This window comes from Dasypus novemcinctus, chromosome 13, assembly GCF_030445035.2.
Source record: "Dasypus novemcinctus isolate mDasNov1 chromosome 13, mDasNov1.1.hap2, whole genome shotgun sequence".
In the NCBI taxonomy this organism is placed as follows: Eukaryota; Metazoa; Chordata; class Mammalia; order Cingulata; family Dasypodidae; genus Dasypus; species Dasypus novemcinctus.
This window is the reverse complement of record NC_080685.1, coordinates 91,177,262-91,202,937: the sequence shown is the minus strand read 5'-3', so window position 1 is coordinate 91,202,937 and position 25,676 is coordinate 91,177,262. Positions and strand designations below refer to the sequence as shown.

General features: G+C 37.9%; 1 protein-coding gene across 3 annotated transcripts in view; it reads left to right on the top strand.

The window, feature by feature from the left end:
• Positions 1-1,209: 1,209 nt before the first annotated feature.
• Positions 1,210-25,676, top strand: part of NUCKS1 (nuclear casein kinase and cyclin dependent kinase substrate 1) — a 30,120-nt gene continuing 5,653 nt past the window's right edge. The window contains exons 1-6 of one of the 3 annotated variants that reach the window (XM_058275089.2): positions 1,210-1,471; positions 16,951-17,000; positions 18,454-18,559; positions 21,276-21,331; positions 23,745-23,897; positions 24,703-24,852. In XM_058275089.2, the coding sequence (XP_058131072.1) occupies positions 1,455-1,471; positions 16,951-17,000; positions 18,454-18,559; positions 21,276-21,331; positions 23,745-23,897; positions 24,703-24,852 (532 nt within the window). In that variant the 5' untranslated portion in view covers positions 1,210-1,454. The remainder of the gene's footprint in view (positions 1,472-16,950; positions 17,001-18,453; positions 18,560-21,275; positions 21,332-23,744; positions 23,898-24,702; positions 24,853-25,676) is intronic. The other 2 variants (XM_058275091.2, XM_058275090.2) reach the window with 2 other exon arrangements.

Genomic DNA, 25,676 nt, shown 5'->3' with positions numbered 1-25,676 from the left:
TTCTTGGCCACCATCACTCCCTCCTTAAATAGGAGTTTATAAATGGCAATCCGGTTCTTCTTGGGCATCAACATCACGGCGGCGGCTGCGTCCGGGCTAGGGCTGGAAAGCCAATAGGTTGTTAAGCTGCCTATGGCAAGGATTGGACTATTCCCAATGGTGAGAAAAGCCTTTGCTGTTCCTGCAGGGATCGTGAGCTCAGCCTCTGAGAGTTTTGGGCAACCAACGTATGTTCATGGATTTTAACTTAACTTTAAAGTTACCCTCAGTTATTTGACACAGAAAGAGTCTGGACCTATCAATCTCTTCCCTAACGCCTCCCTCCACCCCCACATTTGTTCATCATTTAAAAATTGAATTTAGCAAACATATAGGACTTACTGTGTGCCAGAGACTGTCCTAAAGGCCTTTCATGTATCAATTCATTTAACCCTAATAACCTTACGATGTAGGTACTACTATTATTCCCCATTTTACAGGTGAGATTGACAGAAAGGGAGTTATACAACTATCAAGTGGTGGACCTGAGGTTCAAACCGTGACACCTTGTGGCCCCAGGGCTCATGCCCCTAATTCAGTACTTGGGGATTTTAATGACCCTGAAGAGGGTCTCAAAGTAAAGAATGGAAAAGAGGTATGGAAACTAGGGGTAAAGTAATTCCTTGATTGTGATCCGGACTCCAATCCTGTAGCGAGGTCGGGCCCCTGAGTACTAGTGCTGAAGCTAGGGGGAGGAGCTTGTGGGTTTAAGGTCAAATTTTTTGAACCTATGGAATTTCCCTCCAATTCTGAAGCAGCCCCTCAATGACGAATCTGCTGTCTATCGCACGGGTTTCGATCTTTTCGGAGTTTCTGGATGATCAAGGCAGGCGAAATGAAACACCATTAAACTAACACTGAACGATGCTGAACCCTATATAAATCTTCTTTTCTAGTCGTCCCAAGTTGCGACGCAAGACGAATCTGCAACTCTGGAGTGGAAGCCAGGGGGCGGGCCGAGCAGCGACCATTTTTGTTTTGCGGCCGTGCGCTCTCAGAACATCTTGACTAACAGGACTCCACGGTGTAGGCGGAGCCTATCAGGGAGCAGGGCGGGGTCGTGGAGACGTGATGATTCAAACGAACTAATGAGCTGGGCGCATCTGGCAGGAATCGCCAATGAGCGGGCGGATTGGGGCGGAGCGCACATTCCCTAGTGTGTTCGGTTGCACAGCGGCTTTGGCGCATTTTCGGCTGGTTTGATTCATCCATTTTGAAGAGACGGGGGAGCGGGGGGCTCGTCTGACCAAGGGGCCCTGAACGAAGGAGCGGCGGAGTTTGAGAAGCTAGCAGCTCGGGGTTCGGCGGCAGCGGCCCCATCGGCCGAAGTTCGGGGGGGGTGGGGCGCCGAGCGCGCGGGGTGGGGGGGGTCCTGGTCTTTGGCTTCTCGACTCGGTCCTGTTTCGACAGCGAACATGTCTCGGCCTGTCAGGTCAGTGCGGAGTCCGAGGCCTGGAGCGGGTTGGAGGGGGTTGGGGGTGAGTGGTGAAGGAGTGGGGGACAGACCCCGGATTCGGCCTTCTGATGCCACGCGCGGCCTCCTCCCTTTCAGGGCCCGCGCGCGCCCTTGAGCGTGGGGGGCCTTGCTGGCGCGCGGGGCTGCGCGGGGGTGGCGGCCGCGCGCCCATGCGCGCGCTCCTCCCCGCCCCACGCCGTTGCAGGGCTTGGGGCTGCTCTGCTGCCTCCCCCACCCGCCGCACTGGAGCGGGCGGGGTGTTCCCTGAGTCGCCAGCGGCCGGGGGGGAGGGGTGTGAGGTCAGCGCCCCCGTTCAGGCCCCACCTCCTCGGGGCCACCCCCTGGAGCCCTGGGGGAGAACGGGGGACTCGAGCTCGACTTGCCACCTAGGAGGGGAGGGGCGGAAGCACTCGTTTTGCCCCTTCCCCCGTCGACTTGCGTGGGGCTGGGGGGAGGGCTCGGCCCTCCTGCACTAGCGGACGGGGGTGTTCCATGCGGAGGGGTGGGGCGGCACTGCCACCCCGCCCCGCCCCCGTCCTCCCGGGTCGCCGCAGGGCCCCGCCTCCCGGATCCCGCCCGCTTTGGGCGAGACCCGTTCTTTTCCCCTCCGGCAAAGGTGAGGTTTCGGGATCCAGCCCAGGAAAATTAGGGGCTGCTGCCTCTCCCTTAACTCGGGAGTTTGGAGAGGGTTAACCCCAAAGTTCGCTCTTTCCCTCCGACTAGAAACGTCCTCCTCTGGGGAAACGTCCTTGCTCAGGGAGGTGTGGGTTAACAGCAAGACTCAAATCCCGTGTGGTTCTCGTTCCCGCTGCCTTTCCTCTCACCCGGCGGACGTGTCGGGATATTTTTGCAACCATCTCTGCCCCGAATAACTTTAATAATAAAAGGACTAGGTTTAGTTAGCCATCGGAGTTTATTCTCAGAATTTTAACAAGTTTGCTCCTCTCCAGCGATTGGTGGAATCGCCCTTTGCCATCCTCCCGGCCATTGTATGGAATGTGCTGCTTATGGAGGGGTGTGGTTTAATTCCTTCTGTTAAGGCCTTAAAAAGGAGAGCTGTTATAAGTACTAGTTTCTTGACACAGTTCCTGTAAGGAATTGGCTACTTTCCGTAGTGTTTTCGAGGTAAATAGGTAAAGATTACTTTAAAATGTAGGGAATTGGGAATTGAGGCTTAAAATGTACAGAATTTCTATTTGAGACGATGGAAAAGTTTTGGGGAGGAAGTGTTTTAGCAGTTGCCGCTTCCCCTTCTTCCAAACTTCGGGAAAACAGAACTACCTTGACTCAGACCTCCAAAAAGAGGGTTGGGACCCCGGAAAGGGTTTTGTTTGTTTTCACAACAAACTGACTAGATGATCCCTCTCCAACTGGTGGTGGTATGCTGCCACTTACTCCTGTGCCTAGGGGTGGGGTTGGGGAGAGTGAATTACCTGAATTTTTTCTACCTTCCAATTTCAATCCCCAGGTCTGTTAACTCATCATCGCCACCGGGAAAGTTCCCCCGGCTTTTTGGCAAGAAGTCTGAATAGCTATTTCATATCATAGTATGCATACTTTTAATTGGCATATATATTGACCAGTGTATTCCAACTCAGAATATTTTCTTTAGGATCAGGTCAAATAGTAATAATATATAATAAAGATTTGTTTTATCTGGGTCGAATATTGTTTCCTGGACGTTACTGTGTGGTGAAATTGGACAATTATTTTTCTGTACCTTTTACACTAAGTTTAGTTAAATTCTATTTCATTATAGTGACTTCCTCAAAGTTACTTGCCTAAATTTGTGTTCCCAGATAAAGATAATGGAACATGAACAGAAAAGAACTTTTTTGCTCAAAAAACTTGGATTTTAATGTCACCGTGTGGGGATACATATATTAAGCACATTCTATCAGGTTCTTTTGGGAGGCCTTGGGATTTCGGCACAAGTTTTTTTCTTACTCTGTTAAAAAAAATTTAACCTTGTTTATTTGCCTCTAATTGAAGAGTGAGCTTTTGTCACTTTCAGATTATTTTCAGAACAACTTGATTTCTGGTTATCCATATTTTAGTGATAAAGTCTCTTCAATGTAACTTTTTTCAAAAGACGTCTTTAAATATACTCATGACCAACAATAAACAAAGCAGAAATAATTAAACTTGAGTTTGGTGGTTTGTTAAATTTTGCAATAAAACAGTCCTTAGGAAGATATTTTTCTTTCAAGGTGTAATTGAAAAATCTCTGTATGCTAGGGCATTTAACAAAAAATTGATATTGATCTGGTTTCAGAACCATCAACTTGACTTGAAAAAAAAAGCACATGCTGGAAAATTATCAGTGCCACAGTCTATCTTTGGGGGTATGTTTCTGCCCTTAAGCCTATATAATTTTTTTCTGACTTTGATATTTACTGTAACTTTTATTTTAGTATTAACCTAAGCATTTATAAAGCATTTAGAAATGTAATAATGGTGCTGTGGCAGCCATTTCCCAGTGAAGCAAGTGATGCATCAGATGCATCATTTTCTCAAAAACAAGTGTCTAACACATAGGTCTAAGTAGCCTTGCTCGTATAGGATTCCTTTCTTAGAGTCCCCTTTATAAAGTGTCTGACTCATTTAATTGTATATAATGAGAGCTCAAATATTTTAGCCTTTGAATTTGAATTGACCACATAAAATTAGTCTTGGAGATAGAAGGAAAAACAGGCAAACTCATTTTACAGGTGACTTAACTGGTACCTGGAGAAGTGAAGTTCCTTGCATTACACACAAGAAGAGGTCAAGAGTGGGCCTAAGAAACTAGGTTTTTAAATTCCCAGTACTGCTCATACCCTATCTCCCTCTCTGCCCATAATCACTTGACCCTCTGCGTGATAGATGTTACTGATGTTAATTAAAGAACAAAGTATGTGGCACTTTAACTTTTCAAAGTACATTCGTGACTTTTGTCCTTGTGAGGTAAAAAGGAAAATGCTATAAAAGATGAGAAGGAAAGCTTAAGAGAGAAGTGTACTGATTGCCCAGACTAGAAATCAAATTTCTTGAAATTCAGCTTGGTATACTATCCAGATATCCTTCATATTGAAAATGACCCAAGTCACTCAAACTAATTCTACTTGCTCCTTTCTTTGTAACATAAGTGTACTTGTTGTCTTCTCCTTTTAATACCTGCAGTTGTAAGGAACTTTTAATATTGAAAGTTTAGCTGTGAAAGCATAGGCTCTTACAGATTTATATAAAATTACTTTTACTTTTTGCCACATTTATAATTAGAAAACTAACACATTTCCTGAAATTCCAAATTGCTTTCTTTTCAGAGAGAGGATTTTGTTTGGATTCTAAGATCCTCTCATACCAGAAAATTAGTTCCATGAAGTCCTCAGTTAAAAGGAAAACTTGTAAACCTGAAAATTTAAGGTAGCTTGAAATTAATAACACGTATGCACAGAAAGAAAAGTTTTAACCCCCAGATGTGTTCTATTGTGTTATGGATTCTTAGAAGCTGATGGGAATAAGCACATTTTAGTATCCTAGTAAATGTAGCTTAGGTGAGCTTTGTTCCTTACCTTGTATTTCTTAGAATTCTCTACCCCCAGATGTGTATGTGTGTGTATGAGAGAGAAAAAGTGTGATTAACCTTGGATCAGTAGATTTCTTAAATGCCACTTTCCTCCAAAAAGGTATCCCTTCTGTAGACTTTACCTTCAAAGACATGCTATTAATGATACCTCACATAATTTGCAAAGCCTGAATAAGTGGAAGGTGATTTTATAAGAACACGAAAGTATTCAGTGTTAAATACATATACATGATAATTTCCTATGGTTTGTTACTGAAGAAACATTTATTGAGAATAAATGCGGAGTCAGGCACTCTGATAGAGATTCTTGTTTCATCCTCACTACAACTCTCTGAAGAAGGTATGGTTTAAATCCCTTTGTGACAGGTGGCAACATAGCTTAAAGGTCATAGAGCTATAATGACAGAGCCAAGATTTGCCCAGGTGTGCACACAAAGCTATTCTTTCCATGATATCACTCTTTCCTTCCTAGTATTTGGCATGAAGATGGTCAAATATGTTTTATTTAGTAATCTCTTCAATGGTGAGTATATTCTTTATTCGCAGGTTTTGAGCTATCCATACATAGGAAATACTTTAGGGAAAACATTTCCAATATTTAAAATAATTTTCAGAGATTTCGTCCAATTCCTTCAATTTACCAGTGGTAGACTTTAACGCCCAAGGAACTAAATGTAGAGCTAATAGCAAAGCTGGAATTTGACTGCAAAAGTCTTGACCAGTACTTCTAAATTTAAATATACTTATTTGTTGTCACATGCAATGTATTGGAGGTCTACAATCCCTAGTGATAAGTGTGTGGGAATTTAGAATTTTAAAGGCAACCAGGTACATATGTTCATCACCAGCAGGCCAAACATGTTAATACTCGAGTGAAGCATGGATTTTCAGGTCAGGTTTTCACACAATGTAAGTTATGAAAATCTTGGTTTTCAGAATTTTCTAGCTTGTGTATTAGGGATTTTAGGATTGTAGCTTTTTAACAGTAAAACTCTATTTCTCAATCTTCAGTTTTAAAAAAAGGAATAAAATCAATTCCAAACTCAAAATAATAGTGCTATCATTTACTGAATAACTACTATATACTAAATGTTCTGCCAGGTAATTTTACACATTATTTTAAAATCTTGCAGTGACTCTTCAAAGTATGTATTATCCTTATTTCATGTGAGGCAGCTGAGGCTTGGATAAATTATAAATAATTAGCCCAAGTCAACCTAACTAGTAAAGATTGGAGCAGGAAGTCAGATCCGTGTCTGGCCATCCCAAAGCTGGTTTTCTCTTCCCCCGTGTGACATACTGCCACGGGGTGTTACTCTTTCTCAAGGTGTAATGCACTTTGGCTTCTGTGGAGGAGGTTACAGTTAATAATAGGACTTTTGTAAAGATTAACTCAAAAATGAGGTAAGCATTAAGTGGAAAAATGAAGAAGAGAATTTTTTTGGAAGGAATTAAAAGGGAGATAGACCTGAATGGAGGAAGAAGCTGAAGTGGTTAGTGTACTGCTATTTTTTAAAAAAGGTGTTAGATCTGTGGCTTTGTTATTTAAATGTGTACCTTTATAAATCCTCAGGGATTTCTCCCTGACTGAAGAGAACAGACCCCAAAGCCACCTAACAGATGGTACAAGAAAATTAGAGTCTCATTTCATATATAAATTTAGATGCTAAAATGCCAAACTCGGTGTATATTAAAATATCATGAAAAAAGATAAACAAAAAAAACATGATCAAGTAGAGTTTGCCCCAGCAGCAAAACTTAAGAAAATCCATAAGTAATTGATCATATTCAAAAATTAGAGAAATGACAGCCTTGGAAAAGGTTTGACATTATAAAACTCAGTATATTAGGATTAGAACAATTTTAAGATTAATTAAAATGAAAAGCAATCACTTTATATAACAATGTTGAACTCCATTAGAATAGTAGTGTCTTGCATTTACAAAGCGTTTAACAATTTTAAATCTTTTTCTCATGGGTTTCTTCCAGCTCTAAAACTGCCATTCTTTACTAAGGAGGAAAAAGCTAATTTCCAATAAGGAGCTTTCTTTGTTTTTCACAGACATGTAAGGCAAGGCCACGATTACCGTGAAACTCTGGAATGCCATCCACATTATTGGCTGTGTGAGTTGTATTCCTCTAGTTGTGTGATTTGCAGTCTGCACAGCTAGATAGCTTGCTTTGCAAACTGGTTACTTGGTTTTTTTTTTTTTTAATTAATAGCTGCAAAGATAGAAATTAATGTCACCCTCATTACTCTTGCTTCAGAAGAGATAGCCTCTTGGTGACTTAATCCTAGGATTTTGAGAATAGAGACAGCACCTAGGAGATGCCCATATTGTACACAATTGGGATTAAGTGCAAGACCACTTGGTCAAACTGGCATCCCTTTGTTTTCTGAAGAATTTATTACCTAGATTCTAGGAAGTGGATGTGATTGTTACAGAATTGCATTGCCATGTTTATGTAATTTATCTGAACAGCCATTTAACTTCCAAGTGCCTTGAAGAGTCTAGAATGTTACCATATTGCAGTTTTGAAAGTGTAGGTCTTTGAAATAACTTTTAAGTGAAAGGAATACAGGCTCCCCAAGAGTGTTTCAGCTGGATTTAGCATATTTTCAGGAGCTTCTTAGTGCATATCTATTTTTTGGATTTGGATGTGATCCTTGAAACATTGTGTGCCTGTTAGTAATCTGCTAAGCAAGGTTCTTCGGTGAAATTTCCTTCCTAGCTACCTTTGGTGGGAGTGTAATCCTTCATCTATCGAGATCAAATGGCCTAGAAGATGAGCTACTTGAGAAAAATAAGAATGAATTTAGACTGAGGAAGTAAAAATCTTCCCTGCTATTCATTGGGCTGGGATAACAGGCCAGATAAAGACAGCTATCTTTCTTCCAAGGACATATTGCGTCTGTAAAGCTAACAACCCCCATTGAGTGACTACTGCTTTTTTACTGAGACTCAGTTCTTCAAAATCAGAGAACATAAAGTTTGCTGCCTCAGATGATATTGGTAGGAATGCAACATTGCATTTTGTCAGGAAGAGAGCGAATTCATTTTGATACAGAATTAAACTCAATTTACAAATCACATGCAGGGCTTCAGATAAGGGGTTGCTAGACACAACAACCTACATCTACCTTAAATTCTTTGCAAAGTGAGAGAACCCTAGATTGACTTCATAGTCTAAACCCAATCCCCTTTAAACAAAGCCCTGCTTTCCTTTGAGCCTGTTTTGACACTGCTTGGTTTAAATCTCATCCTAACTCTTCCCTTCCTCTAAATCCTATAAAAACTCTAGATTTGGTTGGTGAGATGCCCCACATTTCTTACAGGTTTGTCCCTGGTTTTTGGGTTAAGATGATGTGGAAGATTCCACTGGGATGTCTGCTGCTGACCAAGACCTCAAGTCAGCAATAATGTGCACTGTTGAGACTCTTTCAGTCTCACCTACTTACTTCAGGTCTCCTTGTCCCCAGCTTTTCAGGTTTTGTGCTAAACTGTTGAGGAAAATCTAGCCTAGCACATTTTGACACATTTGTGTACTCATTTGTTAAACAACAAACTTAAAATGCTTTTACCTTGAATTAGCTTTGTTTTATTTTGTGGTTCATAAGAAAAGTTTATTTGAACAAAAAGCATTTATTGCTGAAAAGTTTAACTGCCACTGATTTAAATGAACTCATTTTTTAAATACTAGGGAAAAGAATACTGTAAAAATACTGTTGTGTTTTGTGTATGTGTGTGTTTCCCCTTTTATCAGGGCTTTTGACAAAGTCTCACATGAGGCCCTTGTGGGTAAATGAGAAGTCATAGGCCAAATGATAGTTCAGTGTGAAGGTTTGTGCCTCCGTAGGCATACTCAGAAAGGGTTGCTTAATAGGTTGATGTTAGCTTGAAAGAATATTTCCAATGGTGCCTTACAGGCTTTTTTCTTGGCCTATTTTTTCACTAATGGTTTGGATGAGGACATTGATGGCATATAATGTGAAGCTGAGAAAAAAAGTAACATGTTGAAATCACTGTCAGGATACAAAAAGATCTCACATTTTGAAAAGGGAGCTTTTAGTTATTGGGATTGCAAGATCAAGTCCGTTCCTTGTGTGATGTAACCAGCCCAAAAGGCTAATGAGATCTTGGATTCCTTTAGAAGCATAGTGTATTTGCTATCTGTTCACTTCCCCCAACACACACCTTTTTCTAACCATATGCTTAGGTTTAGTTCTGGGCACTGCTCTTTGATAGACTTTAATAAATTGGAGGTGATAAATGGAGGAAAGCATTGTTCAGCTATGATACTTGAAACATGTCCTATGAGGAAGTGTTAAAGGAACTCTAATTAGTCTTGAAGAAAAAAATAGGAAATCTGTAAAGGAACTTTAAGATATGCTCTGTGGAAGAGAGATTAGATTTTAGACCACAGGGATCCCAAGAAATAGGAGTGATGAGTAGATGTTAAAGACACATTTTACCTCCTTGTGCAGAACTGTTTAATTTTTGGAGTTCTCTTACAGTAGGCTGCCTAGTTAGATCATGAGCAGGTCTTAGGGACTGTTTTTTGACAGCATACAAGCTTTTGGCATGGTTGGGTTAGATTGTCTAAAGCCTTCCAGTTCTAGTATATAAAATACTCAAGGTACCATCATATCTCCCCACCACTACCCACCTAACTTTGATAGACGTTATGAGTACTTAAACTTCAAAAAGAGATTTTTAAAAATATGAGATTAATATAGGAAGAAATGTTTTTCTTTTGGAGCTCTGATTTAATAACACCAGTTTTTGTAAAAGTAAATCCAAAAACTACTTTGGAAATCTTTTTACAATCCACTTTGTTATTCTAAAGCAAGGCTCTCAAAAATTTTTGATGGGGTTCCAAAAAGAAATATATTTCATATTGCAGTTCACTATATGCATGAACAGAGATGCCTGGAACAAGTTTTAGGAACTTAAGATTGTCATTTTTTTCTTTCTGTTTACTTTTTTTTCTTTTAAAATGCTGATTATGCACCAATAAATTGGTTTCAGGACCCAGTAGAGGATTTGACCTATAGATTGAAAAACATTAGGAGAGGAGAAAGGTAATAGAAAAAAACAATGTTCTACAAGTTCTGTAGGGTTCTGATGAAATGTTTATCACCTAGGTGATTGGTGAAAAGGGCTTTGCTGGCTATTTTGGGTTTCTCAGTTTTGAATGGTGCTTTAATGTCTGCTGAGAAACTTGTTAAATTCTAGAAAGTTAACATGTTTTTTCTTCTTCTCCCCATTGACCAAAACAGTACAGCTTCTTCACGATAAAATGGAAGTATAGTCACCTTAATTGAACTAACGTGCTTTTGACTCAATTGAGAAAGTGGTTTAGTGCTCTTAAGTAGTTTAAAATTTGGAGATGTCAATAATTAAATGCGTTTGTGTTTGACAGTTTCATCGTTCAGATTTCCTCCTCCAGCCGAAGCTTGAGACAGATCTATGTTTTTTTTAAAAATTTATTTCTCTCCCCATCCCTGCCATCCATCCCCAGTTGTCTGCTCTCTGTAACCATTTGCTGTGTGTTCCTCTGTGTCTGCTTATGTCAGCAACACCCAGAATCTGTCTTGTTTTGTTGTGTCATATTGCTGCTTCAGCTCTCCGTGTGTGCGGCACCACTCCTGGGCAGGCTGCACTTTTTTCGCACTGCTGGCTCTCCTTTCGGGGCGCATTCCTTGCAGGTGAGTCTCCGCTATGCGAGGGACACCCCTGCGTGGCACAACACTCCTTGCGCGCATCAGCACTGCACATGGGCCAGCTCATCGCACAGGTCAGGAGGCCCTGGGTTTGAACCTTGGACCTCCCATGTGGTAGGCGAACACCCTATCCTTTGGGCCAAATCCGCTTCCCCAGATCTCTTTATATATTCTGATGTGAAGGTTGTTAATAAAAGAGAGCTGGGTTATAGGGTCTCAGTTATTCTCTCATCTGTAATGTTAAGAGGGTTAGATGAGATAATTTTAAAGGCATGGTAATTTTCTTCTCCAAAATGTTGTAGTTCTTGTTGGCTTTTTTTTATATATATATTTTTTTAAATTTATTGAAGTATATCACTCATACATAAACAATAAGTATAATAATAGTTGTGAACTTAAAAAACAAACATATGTAACATTACACAGGACTCTCCTACCTCACCCTACCACTAATACCTTGCATTGTTGTTAAACATTTTTAACTAATGATTAAGGAGCCTTGTGTAGACTCTTTTTTGTTGTTTTGTTTTTTTGGCCTTAACTGTTGAGAATGTGGGCTTACCTTCCTCACTTATCAAGAATATTATTGTTTGGGTTTTAAACAGTTGCTGCTCTAAGAAAGAAAAAAGGTATGTTTGGGTAGACTTGTCAGTATTTAGTAGAAAGAAGTTGATGATTGGGAGAGTGGGGAAAAAAATCCTATTGTTTATAAACTGCTTTGTAATATGAGCTATATATGTTTGGTGCCAAACAGATCTTTTAATGTTCTTTTTCTAGCTTCTCACTTAACCTTTCATTTGTACACTTTAAACAGATAAAAAGAGTTGGGGCTTCCCATCTCAGAGCTCCTGGGGATCATCCAGGAATTGGTCCATGGTGATCAAGGTACATATAGAATCTAGATATAGAGACTATATCAGATTTATAATAAGAAGAAATACGAAACTGAAGTTTTGTTTTCCTTACTTGGTTACAGTAGTTTTTCTTTCTAGTGTACTCTTTTAGGATTTCCTTAGATCAAACTCCAGTTGATTTAAGTGATGGAAATTGGTCTAACTTAACTGATAGGTTTAAAATAAACTACTGTTGCTTCTTTGTTTGGCCTAAATGGTAACTGGAAAATTTTGTCATAAGGTCAGAAACAGCTTAATATGGAAATAGGGGGAATGGATTTGGCTCAATGGATAGAGCATCTGTCTATGACATGGGAGGTCCAGGGTTCAAACCCAGGGCCTCCTGACCCTTGTGATGAGCTGGCCCACACGCAGTTCTGATGCGCACAAGGAGTGCCTTGCCACTCAGGGGTTGTACTCCGCATAGGGGAGCCCCATGCACAAGGAGTGCGCCCCGTAAGGAGAGCTGCCCAGTGTGAAAAAAAGTGCAGCCTGCCCAGGAGTGGCGCCACACACACGGAGAGCTGACGCAGCAAGATGATGCAACAAAAAGAGTCACAGATTCCTGGTACCACTGACAAGAATCCGAGCAGACACAGAAGAACACACAGCGAATGGACACAGAGAGCAGACAACGGGGCGGGGGTGGGAGGGGGTACAGGGAAGGGGAGGGAAATTTTTAAAAATATGGAAATAGGGAGATATTTTGGTACTACATTTTAATGAAATGAGCAAGAAGCCTTTTAAGACAATTTTTCTAAATGGTAATCATCATATCCAAATAAGTATGTTAATTGTGTACTTTGGAAATTGCGGAACAAGTTAGCCTTCAGACAAGTAATAGCTGCTGATTATAGGGTAGTTATTATGTGCCTAGCACAGTGTTGAGTACTTTGCCTACGTTTTCTCACTTTTTCTCACTACAACCTTGAGAGAGGTATTGTTATTCCTATTTTACAAGTGAGGAAACTGAAGCTCAGTGAGGGGAAGTATCTTGCTCAATGACATACCAACTAGTAAGTAGCTGAGCCATAATTTAAATCCAACCCAAAAATCTGTGTTTTGAGCAATGGTATTTTGAGAAAGTAAGAATATTTGCTTGTTTTTAGTTAGAAGTAGGACTTCCAGTGCTCTTAGACTTAAATATTACTCTCTAAGTGTGTTTCTATCCTAATATAGCTTCTGAATTTCCAGTTTGCCACAGCAATAAGTTCTTCAAAACTGTATTTAATCCTAAAGTAAATCTCCAAATATTATGCTGTTTTGAATAAGCCTCTCTAGAAGGCAGGATATAGTTTAAGAAATGAAGCAAACTATTATAAGTCATTATGAAGAGTTGTTACAATGACTCTGGTTACACATACCTTTCATTTCAGTTATTTTTTTTCTTTTCCTGCTTTAGCATTTAGGGGTGGCTGCATTGTTATTGTGTTGTGTTGTGTTGTTTTGTTTTGTTTTTAAGGAGACACCAAGAACCAAACCCGGGACCTCCCTTTCATAGGTGGGTGCCCTAGGGCTTGAGCCACATCTGCTTCCCTGCATTGGTTTTTAACCATTTACCCTTAGTAAGATGATTGCTTTTATACTCTTTGTTTTTTTGTTTATCCTAGTGTTATACTTCTTGTGATAAATGGCATTTGTTATGTAAGATAATTCTGGCCATCTTCAGATAACTGAAAGTTAAAATATTTGCATTTCAAAGGAAGGAATGGTCTTTCAATTTACCTTCTTAAATGTCAACATAGTCAACAGAACATTTCTGTGGTTCTCTTGTTGAAAATTAGGATAGAAAAAAATGTACTAAATAATTGCCTCTTTAATTTCTTATATTTAAAGTAACAAGTTCCTTAATACAGAGGAAACTAACTTCTCTTTTGTCATGAAGCATAGTTGGGAACTAAATGTCTGATAGGCTCAAGACTCTAGTCTTGTAATCTCCCTCTGTTGTTGCACCTTTCTGCCCTAATCCTGTACAGATGGCAAGTCCATTCACTCATCAACCATTTCTTGAATTTAATGTTCTAATGAATAGACACCTCTGTCCTCAAGAAGCCCACCTTTAATAGGGAAGATTCTGTAGTATCCAATAAAAGATTACGGGTGTTGAGGAGGTGAGGTTGCATCTTAAGTAGTGGGAATGGATAGGAATAGGCAAAGAGCTGCTGTGTCAAGTGGTAAAATACAATATGGTTGGAGGAACTACAGACTTCTGGGTTGCTTGAGATTTAAGTGGCAAGAGATGAAGTCTCAGAAGACTTAAAGTAGATTGGAAATTATTCTATAAAATTAAGGCTTTAGACATAGGTCTTAAATTGGACCCTATCAAAAACGTAGGAACTGAGGCCCAGAAAAATTGAGTTACTTGAAGTTGTAGATTCAGAATCCAGGATTCCTAGTAGCAGTTCCTTTCATGTCACAGCCCTGAAGTAGCTAATGTGTTTTCCCTATTACAAGTTAAAAATTCCCATTTATTCAGTTTATCATTGACATCCTTCACTGTTCTGGTTGGCTCCTTTATATATTCTTGTAGAGATCTCTCTTGATATATAGTACCCAGAAATTGAATAATAGTATTTTAGTTGTGATCCCACCAGCAAGTGATAAACTACAATTATGACTGCAAAGGCAAAACTCATACTTTATTAGAGATTAAGGTTAAAACTCCCTCTTTTGGATATTTCCCCCTTTCTTGTTCTGTGTCCCATTTACTTTGATTGTAAATAATGCAGAAAATGGTCATCAATTGCATTATGATCATATTTCTATTTTTAATAGCGTTTGTCGTTAAAAATCTCTACTTTGCTCTAGAACGTGGCTAAATGTTCTAGCCATTTGCATACCTGGCCAATAACTGTTAGGTTTTTGTGTGTTTTTTTCCTTCTTCTTAATGTTAGTTAGGCTTTAATAGTCATAATTTAAGACCTAACCTCCTTAGTAGTGTGGTATCTGATAATATTAACTCAGCTTCTTATAACATGTAGTTGGAATTTATTTTATAGTTTTGTGTCTTGACCCATTGAAGCAGTACGGTGAGAGGTAATTCATTGTTGGTAGACTAAAGAACAAGGTAAAATTTCTTAGGAGCATTTTTTCCTTTGAAAGCCAAGGGTGCGATACACCGTCTAAATCTAAGCCTCAAGCTTGTTTTCAGAATTCACCTTCCCACCCAAATCATCTTTGTATGTTGTGGTAGAAGACAAATCAGTGCTTACAGTCTGACCATCCTGTCTTTGAATTTGAATGGTGCCTTATCAGGAAAACCAGAAATATCCTTCTGCTTAGGTTTAAGTTTAGTTGGTGTCCTGGTGTTTCTTTTCATCCTTTTGGATTCATTTTGTATGCATTAGGCATCTTTAAGGCTTTTGTTGCTGGCGGTACTATTCCGGTAATAATGTGGAGGCTTTTATTTTTGTCTGTATCTTGTCTATGTACATATCAAGAGGAGGAATTTTAAACTCTTGAGTTTAAGGATACAGAGTAGGAAAACAGAAATCAGGATTTCTTCAAGATGTTCTTACTTCCCATGGCTTTCTCTGTCTGACTTTTACTCTGCTTATAAAGGACCCCACCTGAGTCAGCTGTGCCACACCTTAACTGAAGTTACATCTTTAACTGATTCTGTTTACAATGAATCCTAATTGATTAATGTTAAGAACATGTTTTTCTGGGGTACATAAATCAACCTATTAAAAAAAAAAGCATCTTTTGAACTCAACAACTGAAAGAAACCACATTTTTTAAAAGGGGCAAAAGGTCTTGAATAGACACTTCTCCAAAGAAGATATTCAGATGTCAAATAAGCACATGAAAAGATGTTCAGCATCTTAGCCATTAGGGAAAGGCAAACTACTTCACACCCACTAGAATGAAAATAAGAAGTTTTGGCAAAAATGGGGAGAAATAGAAACGCATGTGTATTGTATGGGAATGTAAAATGGTACAGTCACTGTGAAAAAGAGTTTGGTGATTCCTCAGAAAGTTAAGTATAGAATTACCATATGACCTGGCAGTCCCTTCTACTCAGAAAAAATTGAAAGCAGGGACTGGAACAAATATTTGCACATTTGTAGTAATGGCATTATTCACAATTGCCAAAAGGAAACCACCCAAGTGTCCATCAGCCAATGAATGCATAAACAAAATGTGTATATAAAATGGAATATTAATCAGCCATAAAACAAATGAAGTTTTGATACATGGTCCAACAACATAGATGAACCTTGAATATATCACATTGAGTGAAATAAGCCAGGCACAAAAGGACAAAATTGTATGCTCTAACTTATATGAAATAATTAGAATATGCAAATGCAAGATCAGAAATTAGAAAACAGAATACCAGGGGTTGGGGTGGAGAATGGTTGATAGTTAATGCTTAATTGTACAATATTTGTTCAGGGTGATGGAAAAGTTTTGGTAATGGATAGTGTTGATGATAGCACAATATGGTGAATGTAATTAATGCTGCTGAATTGTATACTTGAAAGTGGTTAAAATGGAACATTTTATCTTGTATATATTACCACAATAAAAGTTAAAAAAGAAAAAAAGCCGTTCAACATAGAGAGTGAACTCTAAAATATGAACTTAATATAGAATGAACCATTAATATAATGGTATTATTTCATCATTTGTAAAAAATGTACCACACACACATACAAAATGTTAATAATAGGGAAAGTGAACGGGTATGTATGGGAATTTCTGACCTTTTTCATGATTTTTCTGTAAGGCTACAACTGCTCTAAAAAGTAAATTAAAAAAGCGTCTTTTGAATGGACCAGTTAATGTTTACTCCATTCCCTTTTGTGAAAAGTTTAACTTACAGTCACTATAATTCTTTTGTTCATTATAATTATTTAAAAATTGCTCTTGTCCTTAAAAACCTTAGTTAATAACCTTGATTATCAGGTATACATTGTATATACAATTACGGTTTGTGCACGTGATGTCTTGTGTGTATAATGAATATATGTGGTGATTTAGCTCATTTTGCTATTTTGGGAGATGGGGTTTTATGGGGGGAAATGGTATTTGAGCTATCACTGAGATGAGCAGTATAAGAATTGTAGTTTGAAATACCTTTGCCTTAAGTTGTAATTCAGTAAAACAAATGTAAAGTATTTTGCCTGGGAATGGAAGTTATTGAAAATAACTTTCAGAGAGCTACTCCTAATTTTGTTACAAAATAAAAAATGTGTATTCCAGATATCTTAGAAAAGTTCTATTTTTTTTTTATCGTAATTAATTAGAGGCTCTCTTTCTACAGAAATAGGAAGGTCGTTGATTATTCACAGTTTCAGGAATCTGATGATGCTGGTAAGTTATTTGTAAATTGTAAGTTTAACTAACTAGTAGTAGATCCACCAGCTTATGTACTTTTTTTATCATGCTTTTGGAAATTTTTATTTTTAGAATGTTTGTATATGCAAATTATGTCAAGATCTGGGTCAGCAAAAACAAAAGTTGAACTTCCATGGATTTTGACTTCTCTTTGGTAAATCATTGATCATAAATGGTTGAATAACTTTTTCTTATCTGTTTAGGAGTCCAGAGTTTAAATGTCCATTAATTCTGATGCATTGTTCATTACTTAAAATAACCTGATATAATCACTGTAAAATTTGTACATTGCTTTAGGGAGTGTTTTACGTTTTTTTCCTAATAAAGCAACTAAAAGTGAGGGTCTATTTTGTGAAACAATTTTGATTTGTAAATTAATTCATCATAGAAGGAGAGATATATCTTAAAACTTTAGCCATGAAAGATTTCTTTAGAATGTGTTCTCAATCTTTTTGTTATTTTCCAGATGTATTTCCAATTCCTTTTTCTTTAAATCTAACTTGATTTTATAAAAATAATGTGTTCTTTGAGAAAACATAGAAAATGCAGAAAGGTGTAAAGAAGAGTATAAAAAGGAATATATAATTCCACCTCCCAGTATTAATCCTAACAATTATTAAATGTATGTTACATGCCAGGAATTGTTCTAGGTGATTGCATTTACTTACTTAATCCTTAGAACATTCCTGTTAAAATGGTTTGTTCTATTATTATTTCCAATTTGCTGAGATAGAGTGCTCAGTATCCCTTAGCCAGCAAATGGCCATTTTAACTTTTTTTGTTAGCGCCTATGCCTTTTTTCCCCCTCTAACAATGTAGTTGAGGTCTTTCTATAGAGTTTGTATTGCCTCCCTCCTCCCGACCTCTCACTTAAGAGTATTTTTCTTGTGTTATTAGAAGTTACTTGAAAATTCCTATTAATAGTTGTATGATATTCCGTTATGGAATTCATATAACATCCAACCATTCAGTAATTGCTGAATATCCAGATTGTTCCATCTCCTCACCATTATATATAATGGTGCAGTGAACACATTTGGAAATAATCACCTTTTAGGGTAGGGTAATTTTCTTTAGTATTACAAGGCTTTTTGAATTGGAGATATTTTCCTCAAGTGCCAGAGTATGCTATATTTAAGACAATCATTTTTTTAAAAAGGTAGGATATAAAATTATCTGAGATAACTTGGCTATAGATCTATTAAAAATATGTATGAGGACTAGAGGATAATGTGCAAAGTGAACATAGTTGAGTTAAGGTGGTGGCTAGATGGAAAAATTTTTAATTTTTAAAAATGGAAGAAAAGTGTTTGGGAAGTCCTGTCCCTCTCACTACTTAAATAGCATGAGAGAACTAGCTCAGTGAATACAGTGGTAGTTTTCACACATAATAATCATAATATAGTTAATTGAAAAATACTTTGTTTAGATGAAGATTATGGAAGAGATTCGGGCCCTCCAGCTAAGAAAATTCGATCATCTCCCCGAGAAGCTAAAAATAAGAGGCGATCTGGAAAGAATTCACAGGAAGATAGGTAAGAGGCATTGTTTTTCCATTCTTGTATACACTGTCACCACTCTTAAGATGAGGGCAGTTTCTGATCTCTAAAATAGACTACATATACTTTGGAGAAGTTTTCTTGTCCACTTAGCATTGTTCTGCATATTTCCTATTGAGGTGGGCAGTGCTATTGGGCCTGGAGGTGTAGCCTCCTTAATGTCCTGAGGCTTCCTTGGACTCAACCCCTGAAATTCAAGGTGATCCCCAAGGATGCCTTTGTTGCTGCCTCAAATCTCTGAACACAAACAGAAAGGTAAGGTATATAATTTGTTACTTAGGATTAGTATTGGCATTTTTATTATAGTGATAGCAAATCCTATAGCTTTCAGTCACAAATCCTGGGCAGAATCATAACTGAAGTTCAGAGAATCTAAGTTGTATACCTGCTGAGTCTTACTGTGTCATAATCAGTTTAACTGTAATTTTGCCTCGTGAAACAAGGATACTGTAGCTTCCACCCATGCTCTTAAAAGGATATACACACAGACACACACTCACATCCAGTTAGGGTAACACTAAGACCTTGGTGATGATGATGATGTTATAATAGCACATAGTCGTATGTGACAGTCTGTGTCTTTACTTTGTGTACATTATCATTTAATTCTTAGAACACCTCTGTTAGGGTAAGTAATATTATTAGACGGGTTCAGTGATATAAACAAGGTTACCCAGCAAGTGAAAGAATATGCTTTGAAATCATGTGTGTTGGATTCCAAAGTCTTTTTTTTTTTTGCCATTATTATTCAAATATTATTGAGACATAAAAGAACCAACAATAAAAAGTAAACAAAAAAAGAATAAAAGAACCAAAATAATATTTTTACTAGTTTTGCTAAGATACTTCCTTCAGAGCACTAAAATCACAAGTAAAGTAATAAAGCCACAGGCAGAAGTCTTTCTATTCAGAATTCACAGGATGCTAAATTCTTGGGTATAACATTATTAAATACATGAATTTACCTAGTATTTTCTGTTTGTATTGCTAAACTCAAATATTTTCTTTGCCTAAAGGATTTCAGGAACATACTTTTGAGAGACAGAGTTTTCCTATGGGAGATGTGTGCTCCAGAGTTTCATAGTGGTTCTCTCTAATCCAGTTTTATACAGCAGCCCAAAATTAGAACTAGCTTTCATTATATTCATTTAAGTGTCTTGTATGTTTATTCCCTGGGGTCAGTGCTATGTTGATTTCTCTGTTGGTTTCCACCTAAAAAGTTCAGTTATTACTTAACTTTGCTTGTCAGAGTTCAAGGATTTACTCAACTAAGAGATTGCAGACTCAGTAATGAAAGAACTATAGGAAATAGTACAATTCCTAATCATTGTTAATAGACTTGTGAATTAAATGCTTATTTTGCATTGAAAACATTTATAGAGAGCAGGTGTGGCTCAAGCAATTGAGCACCTACTTCCTGCCTGGAAGTCCTGGGTTCAATACCAGTTCCCTCCTAAAAAAATAAAAAAATGAAACAAACAACAGGTAAAGAAACAGAAAACCTAACTCAGGGAAGCCGAATTGGCTCAGTGGTTGAGTGCCAGCTTCCTGCATATAAGGTTCTGGGTTCAATCCCTGGTCCCAGTACCTATTAAAACAAACAACAACAAAAATATTTATAGAGAACACGCACCAGGTTTCAAATTATAAACTGTCTCAGGCTCAGGTTTCTTATTAAAGAAATATATTTGGTTTTCTCTTTAGCTTAAAGCTTTGGTTTAGCTTTAGCTTATGAGTCTTAGCTTCAGTAGTTTGTCATCTGAGTGTGGTCTAGATTGTGGGAAATATCAAAAGAGATTCACAAGACCCGCTGTTTGAACAGGGGAAGCTCTGAAGGCAGTTTTGTGTTTTATTTGTTTTGAATCACAAAAATTTTAACACCAAAGGGGCACCAAGTGATTTCCCTAACATCATACAGCTAATTGATGACAATGACCTGATGCTAGAACCCAGATTCCCAAGTTAAGATTTGTGAGAACATAAAAAACTTTGAATCTTTCTGGCTTAAAAATTATTTAAAAATACTTTCTATTGAAACTCTGGAGTGTCTTATTTCTGTGATGCAAGGAGACCTATTTATTTCTGTTGGTGGTATTGTAAGCAAAAAATATTGGGGTATAATTACTTAATTGATTTGTTTTAATTGTTTTAGATAAAATTTTAGACAAATGGTAGGTTACATAACAACCCCACTATCCTAAAATACATACTGAAATGTATTTTAGTCATTTTCTTTGCATCTCTTCTTAGGAGTGATACTGTTTATTTGCCTAACTTACTACCACCACCATCACTTTATGTAATTTATTTTTAGTACTTTTATATTCTGCCCTTTTCCAGATGATATTTTTTCTTATTAAATAATCTTATGAATCAGGCCCTACCCAGAGGTAAGAAATTTCCAGTCCTAGATTGAGAGACATTCTTTAGTGAGTGTGTTTTTGGAGGTGGTGATGGGTTAGTCTTTGGAAGCAGTGCTTTTCAAAGTGGATGAAATTGTGCTTATTTACAGTGTCACTGCGGGGTGGGGAAATAATGGAGTAACTTCACTCATCACACCATTTTGAATATTTAATATAGAAAAGAGGTAATCTTCAGTGTTGAGCTGAAGTCTGAAATCAAAGATATGTGTTCACTTAGACCATGATCTAAGACTTTTTAAGTATTTTCCTTTTACCTTTTCCCCTTATAGTGAAGACTCAGAAGAAAAAGAAGTAAAAACCAAGAAGGATGATTCTCACTCAGCAGGTAGTAAATTAAATCTAATATAATAGGTTTAAATCTATTAATGTATTTATTCATTGGACATTTTAATAAGCAGTTTTTCTCTTCCAGGCACTGTTGTAAATGCTGGAGATTCCAAAGATAATCTCCGTCTTCCAAGAGTTCATAGTAATTCTCAATCTAGGTAGTTTATTTAGTCACCTGTGAAGCTCTTCAAACCACATATGCTGTGTCCTGCCCCAGGATTTTTGACTCAGTAGTTCTAGGTGGGACGTGGAAGTTTGCTTTTTAAAAACTTCTACAGATTATTCTGATACTTAGTCAAATAAAATACATCAAACTAATTGGATAATAAAAATAAATATACTGCTAGATGAAATAGAAGTTTTTAAATGTCATGGTTGACTCTGGGTTGCAAAGCAAACATAGCTTAGTTTCAAGGCCACTCTTTTAGCTAGGAAATAGTCCTTTGAAACAGTAGCCACAGAGAAAATGTTTTGGTAAGAATTTTAACTTAAAAGTTAATTCGTGTGGATTAATGAGTCTCTGCAGACAAATAAATATGTTAAGTTCGGTTGAACTTTAACTTTTCTGAGAATTGAGAGTTTATTCTGTATGCTCCCTACCACTTTAGTTCAGTCCTACTGCATTCCCCTGCTATTAATTTCCTGGACCTCTCTTAAAAGCAGGCTGCTTTTTAGCTAACATGTAATGCAGGGGTTCTTTTTTTTTTTTTCTCTCCCCTTCCCACCCCACCCCCCATTGTCTGCTCTCTGTGTCCATTATCTGTGTGTTCTGTGTCCACTTGGATTCTTGTCAGTAGCACGGGGAATCTATGTCTCTCTTTGTTGCATCATCTTGCTGTGTCAGCTCTCTTTGTGTGTGCCATTCCTGGGCAGGCTGCACTTTTTTGCACTGGGCGGCTCTCCTTACGGGCACAGTCCTTGCACGTGGGGCACAGCACTCCTTGTGCGTATCAGCACTGCGCATGGGCCAGCTCATTACACGGGTCAGGTGACCCTGGATTTGAACCTTGGACCTCCCATGTGGTAGGTGGATGCCCTAACTGTTGGGCCAAATCCACTTCCCATGGGGGTTCTTAACTAGGGGTCTGTGAGCTTGAATTGAAAATTCAGAAAAACATTCTTCTGGGGATTTGTTGTTGCAGGTCTGTCATAAAACTGTCTGCTACAATTCTGAGAAGGGGTCTGTTGAACAAAAAAGTTTAAAAACCCCTGATATAAAGGATAAAGTTCTACTAAAATTCATTGCCCTGAACTGTTTTGTATTTCTTCCTATTCAAGTCAGCTGGCTATCTGGCTACCTAGTTGAACAGAATGACAATAACCTTTTGTACTATCTAGTAACCTTGTGATAATATGATATACACTTTGATTTATCTGCCTGGTAGACCTTGATTTGACTCTTGCATTTACTAGTGTAATGAACACTGCAAGGTGAATAACTCCATACTAATGTTAAGCACAGCTTCTGCCAGGTAGGTATAGTTTGGGGTCTACCGAGGTCAGTTTTATTCCCTGTACCTCTCTAGATAAGGTTTTAGTCAGTGAAAGTGATGACTTAGAACTGACTGTGCAAGGTTATAGGGCTGTGTGTGTGTCCAGAAGAACAACAGCTAAACTGTAGCAGAATAAAAAGGACCTCAAAGTCCAGGAGGAGAGCTGCAGGTCAATACTAATTACAAATATACCTTGGTCTAAAGCCAGTGGACTGGCAGCTTGCCTTTTAACTGGATTCATTCACAAACACAACTGTGTATGATTTTTTTTTTTAAATGAGTAGACTATAGTCTGTGAAAGTAAAGGTTTTTTTTTGTAAACTTGGACAGAAGTTTTTAGCTAATTGATGTAAATAGGTGGTTTAAAGATTTTTCTCAGTCCCCTTGAAATTGCAGTGGCCACATCCCATATGTTCATTTTAATGGTTAGTCTTTGGCAGTTGTTTAGGGTTTGCATGCTAATGTAACTTTTATTTGTATCTTAGAAGAATGATCATTTGAAGACTCTTTTTTCCTCTCCTGCTATATAGATAAAAATATTTTTCTGACCTTCATTTCTTAAAAACAGCAAATATAGATTTGAATGTGATTGAGAATTTTAGGTCAGCACAGTCATAAGTTTATTAGCATTTGTTATGGAACGCGTGTATTCACCCTTGAAATCAACTTTATTATTGCTTAAAACGTATATGCCTAAGTTATTTTATATGTAATAGTGGGGACATAGTCTTATTCACATTGATGCATTGTAAATTTTAGCTCCTCTGTTCTATGGAAATTTTTAAGGATAGAATTTACCCTTTTTGAATGAAATAAAACTTCAGGTTAAATCCCATATTGGCCACTATATATTGATTTTCCCAGTCAGCTATCAAACAAATGCAGAACTCTTTGATCATGATGACTTTGATATTGCAGAAGACAGCGAAGATGAAAAAGAAGATCATAAAAATGTGCGCCAGCAACGGCAGGCAGCATCTAAAGCAGCTTCTAAACAGAGAGAGATGCTCATGGAAGATGTGGGCAGTGAGGAAGAACAAGAAGAAGAGGATGAAGCACCATTCCAGGAGAGTATGTGAAATTAGGCTTGGGTACTCTGGTTGTGATTATTGTTTGTGACTTTGATTACTTCGGTGTGTATAACTAATCCATTAGATTAGATGCATACTCTCTATTAGAAGAAATGGCTGTTTTGGCACCCAATCATATTTTAAAAGTTTAAAAGAAGTTCATGACTATAAATTGTCTGCCATTTTTAATGATTGCACTCTTTTTTCACTGACTGGCACATCATTTATGCTCACTTATTGAATGAATAATTGTTAGAGCAACAGTTACATGTATCGATATTAACTCAAATGGTTGAGATTTGTGTTTTGGCCTGGAAGAAGGGAGTATAGAGCACCACCCCTGCCAAATGTTAATAACAATTTAGATGTTTCACAGGTTACTCAGATTAGTTAGTTATATGTAGTTTTGCTTTGTATGCAGTTTTCTTGTTGAATTTATCCATAGTTGAGTCAGAAACACCAGGTCTGTTCAGTTTCATTTTCCAGGGTCATCAGTAAACATGGGAATAATGGAACTACCAAAAGTTATTTGATGATTTGATGGCTTCAGTTTTTATTTGGATTAAGTCTTATCCCTTCCTGTTTTTGACCTGCTTGTCAAGTCAGTCAGTCGTGTAACCCTCATGTGAGAAACCCATTTTACAAGTGCGGCCAGTGACAACAAATTGGTAGTTCAGCTACCAGTAAAATCCAAGAGGATTTGACTCCCAGATCCCATCCTGCTGTCATTCTTAGCACTCTCTCCCTTTGTTCACTTAGAAAGATGCATCTTTAAGTCGGATGTTGACATTCTTCTTTCCCCTCAGAAGATTCTGGCAGTGATGAAGATTTCCTAATGGAAGATGATGACGATAGTGACTATGGCAGTTCAAAAAAGAAAAACAAAAAGATGGTTAAGAAGGCCAAACCTGAGAGAAAAGAAAAGAAAATGCCCAAACCCAGGCTAAAGGCCACCGGTGAGCTCTACAGAAGTGAAATTAAATTACTGCTTTTAAAGATTTCAAGAACCCATCAAAATTTTTTCTACAGAATCCATTCATTAGTACTTGTGATTGGCCAGATACATAACAAGAATGGAAGAATTCCAAAAATGCCATGTCTTCTATTCCTAGAAGTAGCTCATGTAAATTTAAGGAAGATTAAGAAGAGAGAGAGGGTAATGATTTCTTATCCAGCAAAACTGGTCTGAATTCTTTTCAACAGGTGTTTTTTAGTTTTATATTCATGAAAGGGCTTTTAATAGATTGGCTTAATAAGGACTCCAGTCCCTCTTGGAGTTAACCCTGGTCTGTAGCGGCTGCCGCACATAAGTAGTAAGCAGAATTTGGGAATGACTGCTCTCTGCCAGGCACAGTGGTGAAAACACTGCATCAGTATAGCTATTAGTGCTGTTTTTTCCACTCCTGTCACAATAGAAAAATTCAAATCTCAACAGCTGGTGAAGAGTTTATGAAAATGCACAAACCTACATTAGTACAACATTTAAATTCTGTGTTCTGATCACCATCCTGTCCCCTGTGCTATCAGAATAAAACCATGCTTGAAGGCATGGATTCATTTTGTCGGAGCTCTTGTGGTTTCTGCTAGATATTCTTCTAGTTGAAGTTAGTTGTCATCAAATTATGAGGCTGAATTTGCTTTTTGTATGTGTTTTATTCAAGCTAATGGAACCAGTGATTTTTAATCTTCTCTTCATCACTACTTAACTCTTGGGAATGATGGAACTATCTGGTTACTTGATGGCTTCAGTTTCTACTTAGATGAAGTCATATCCTTCCCT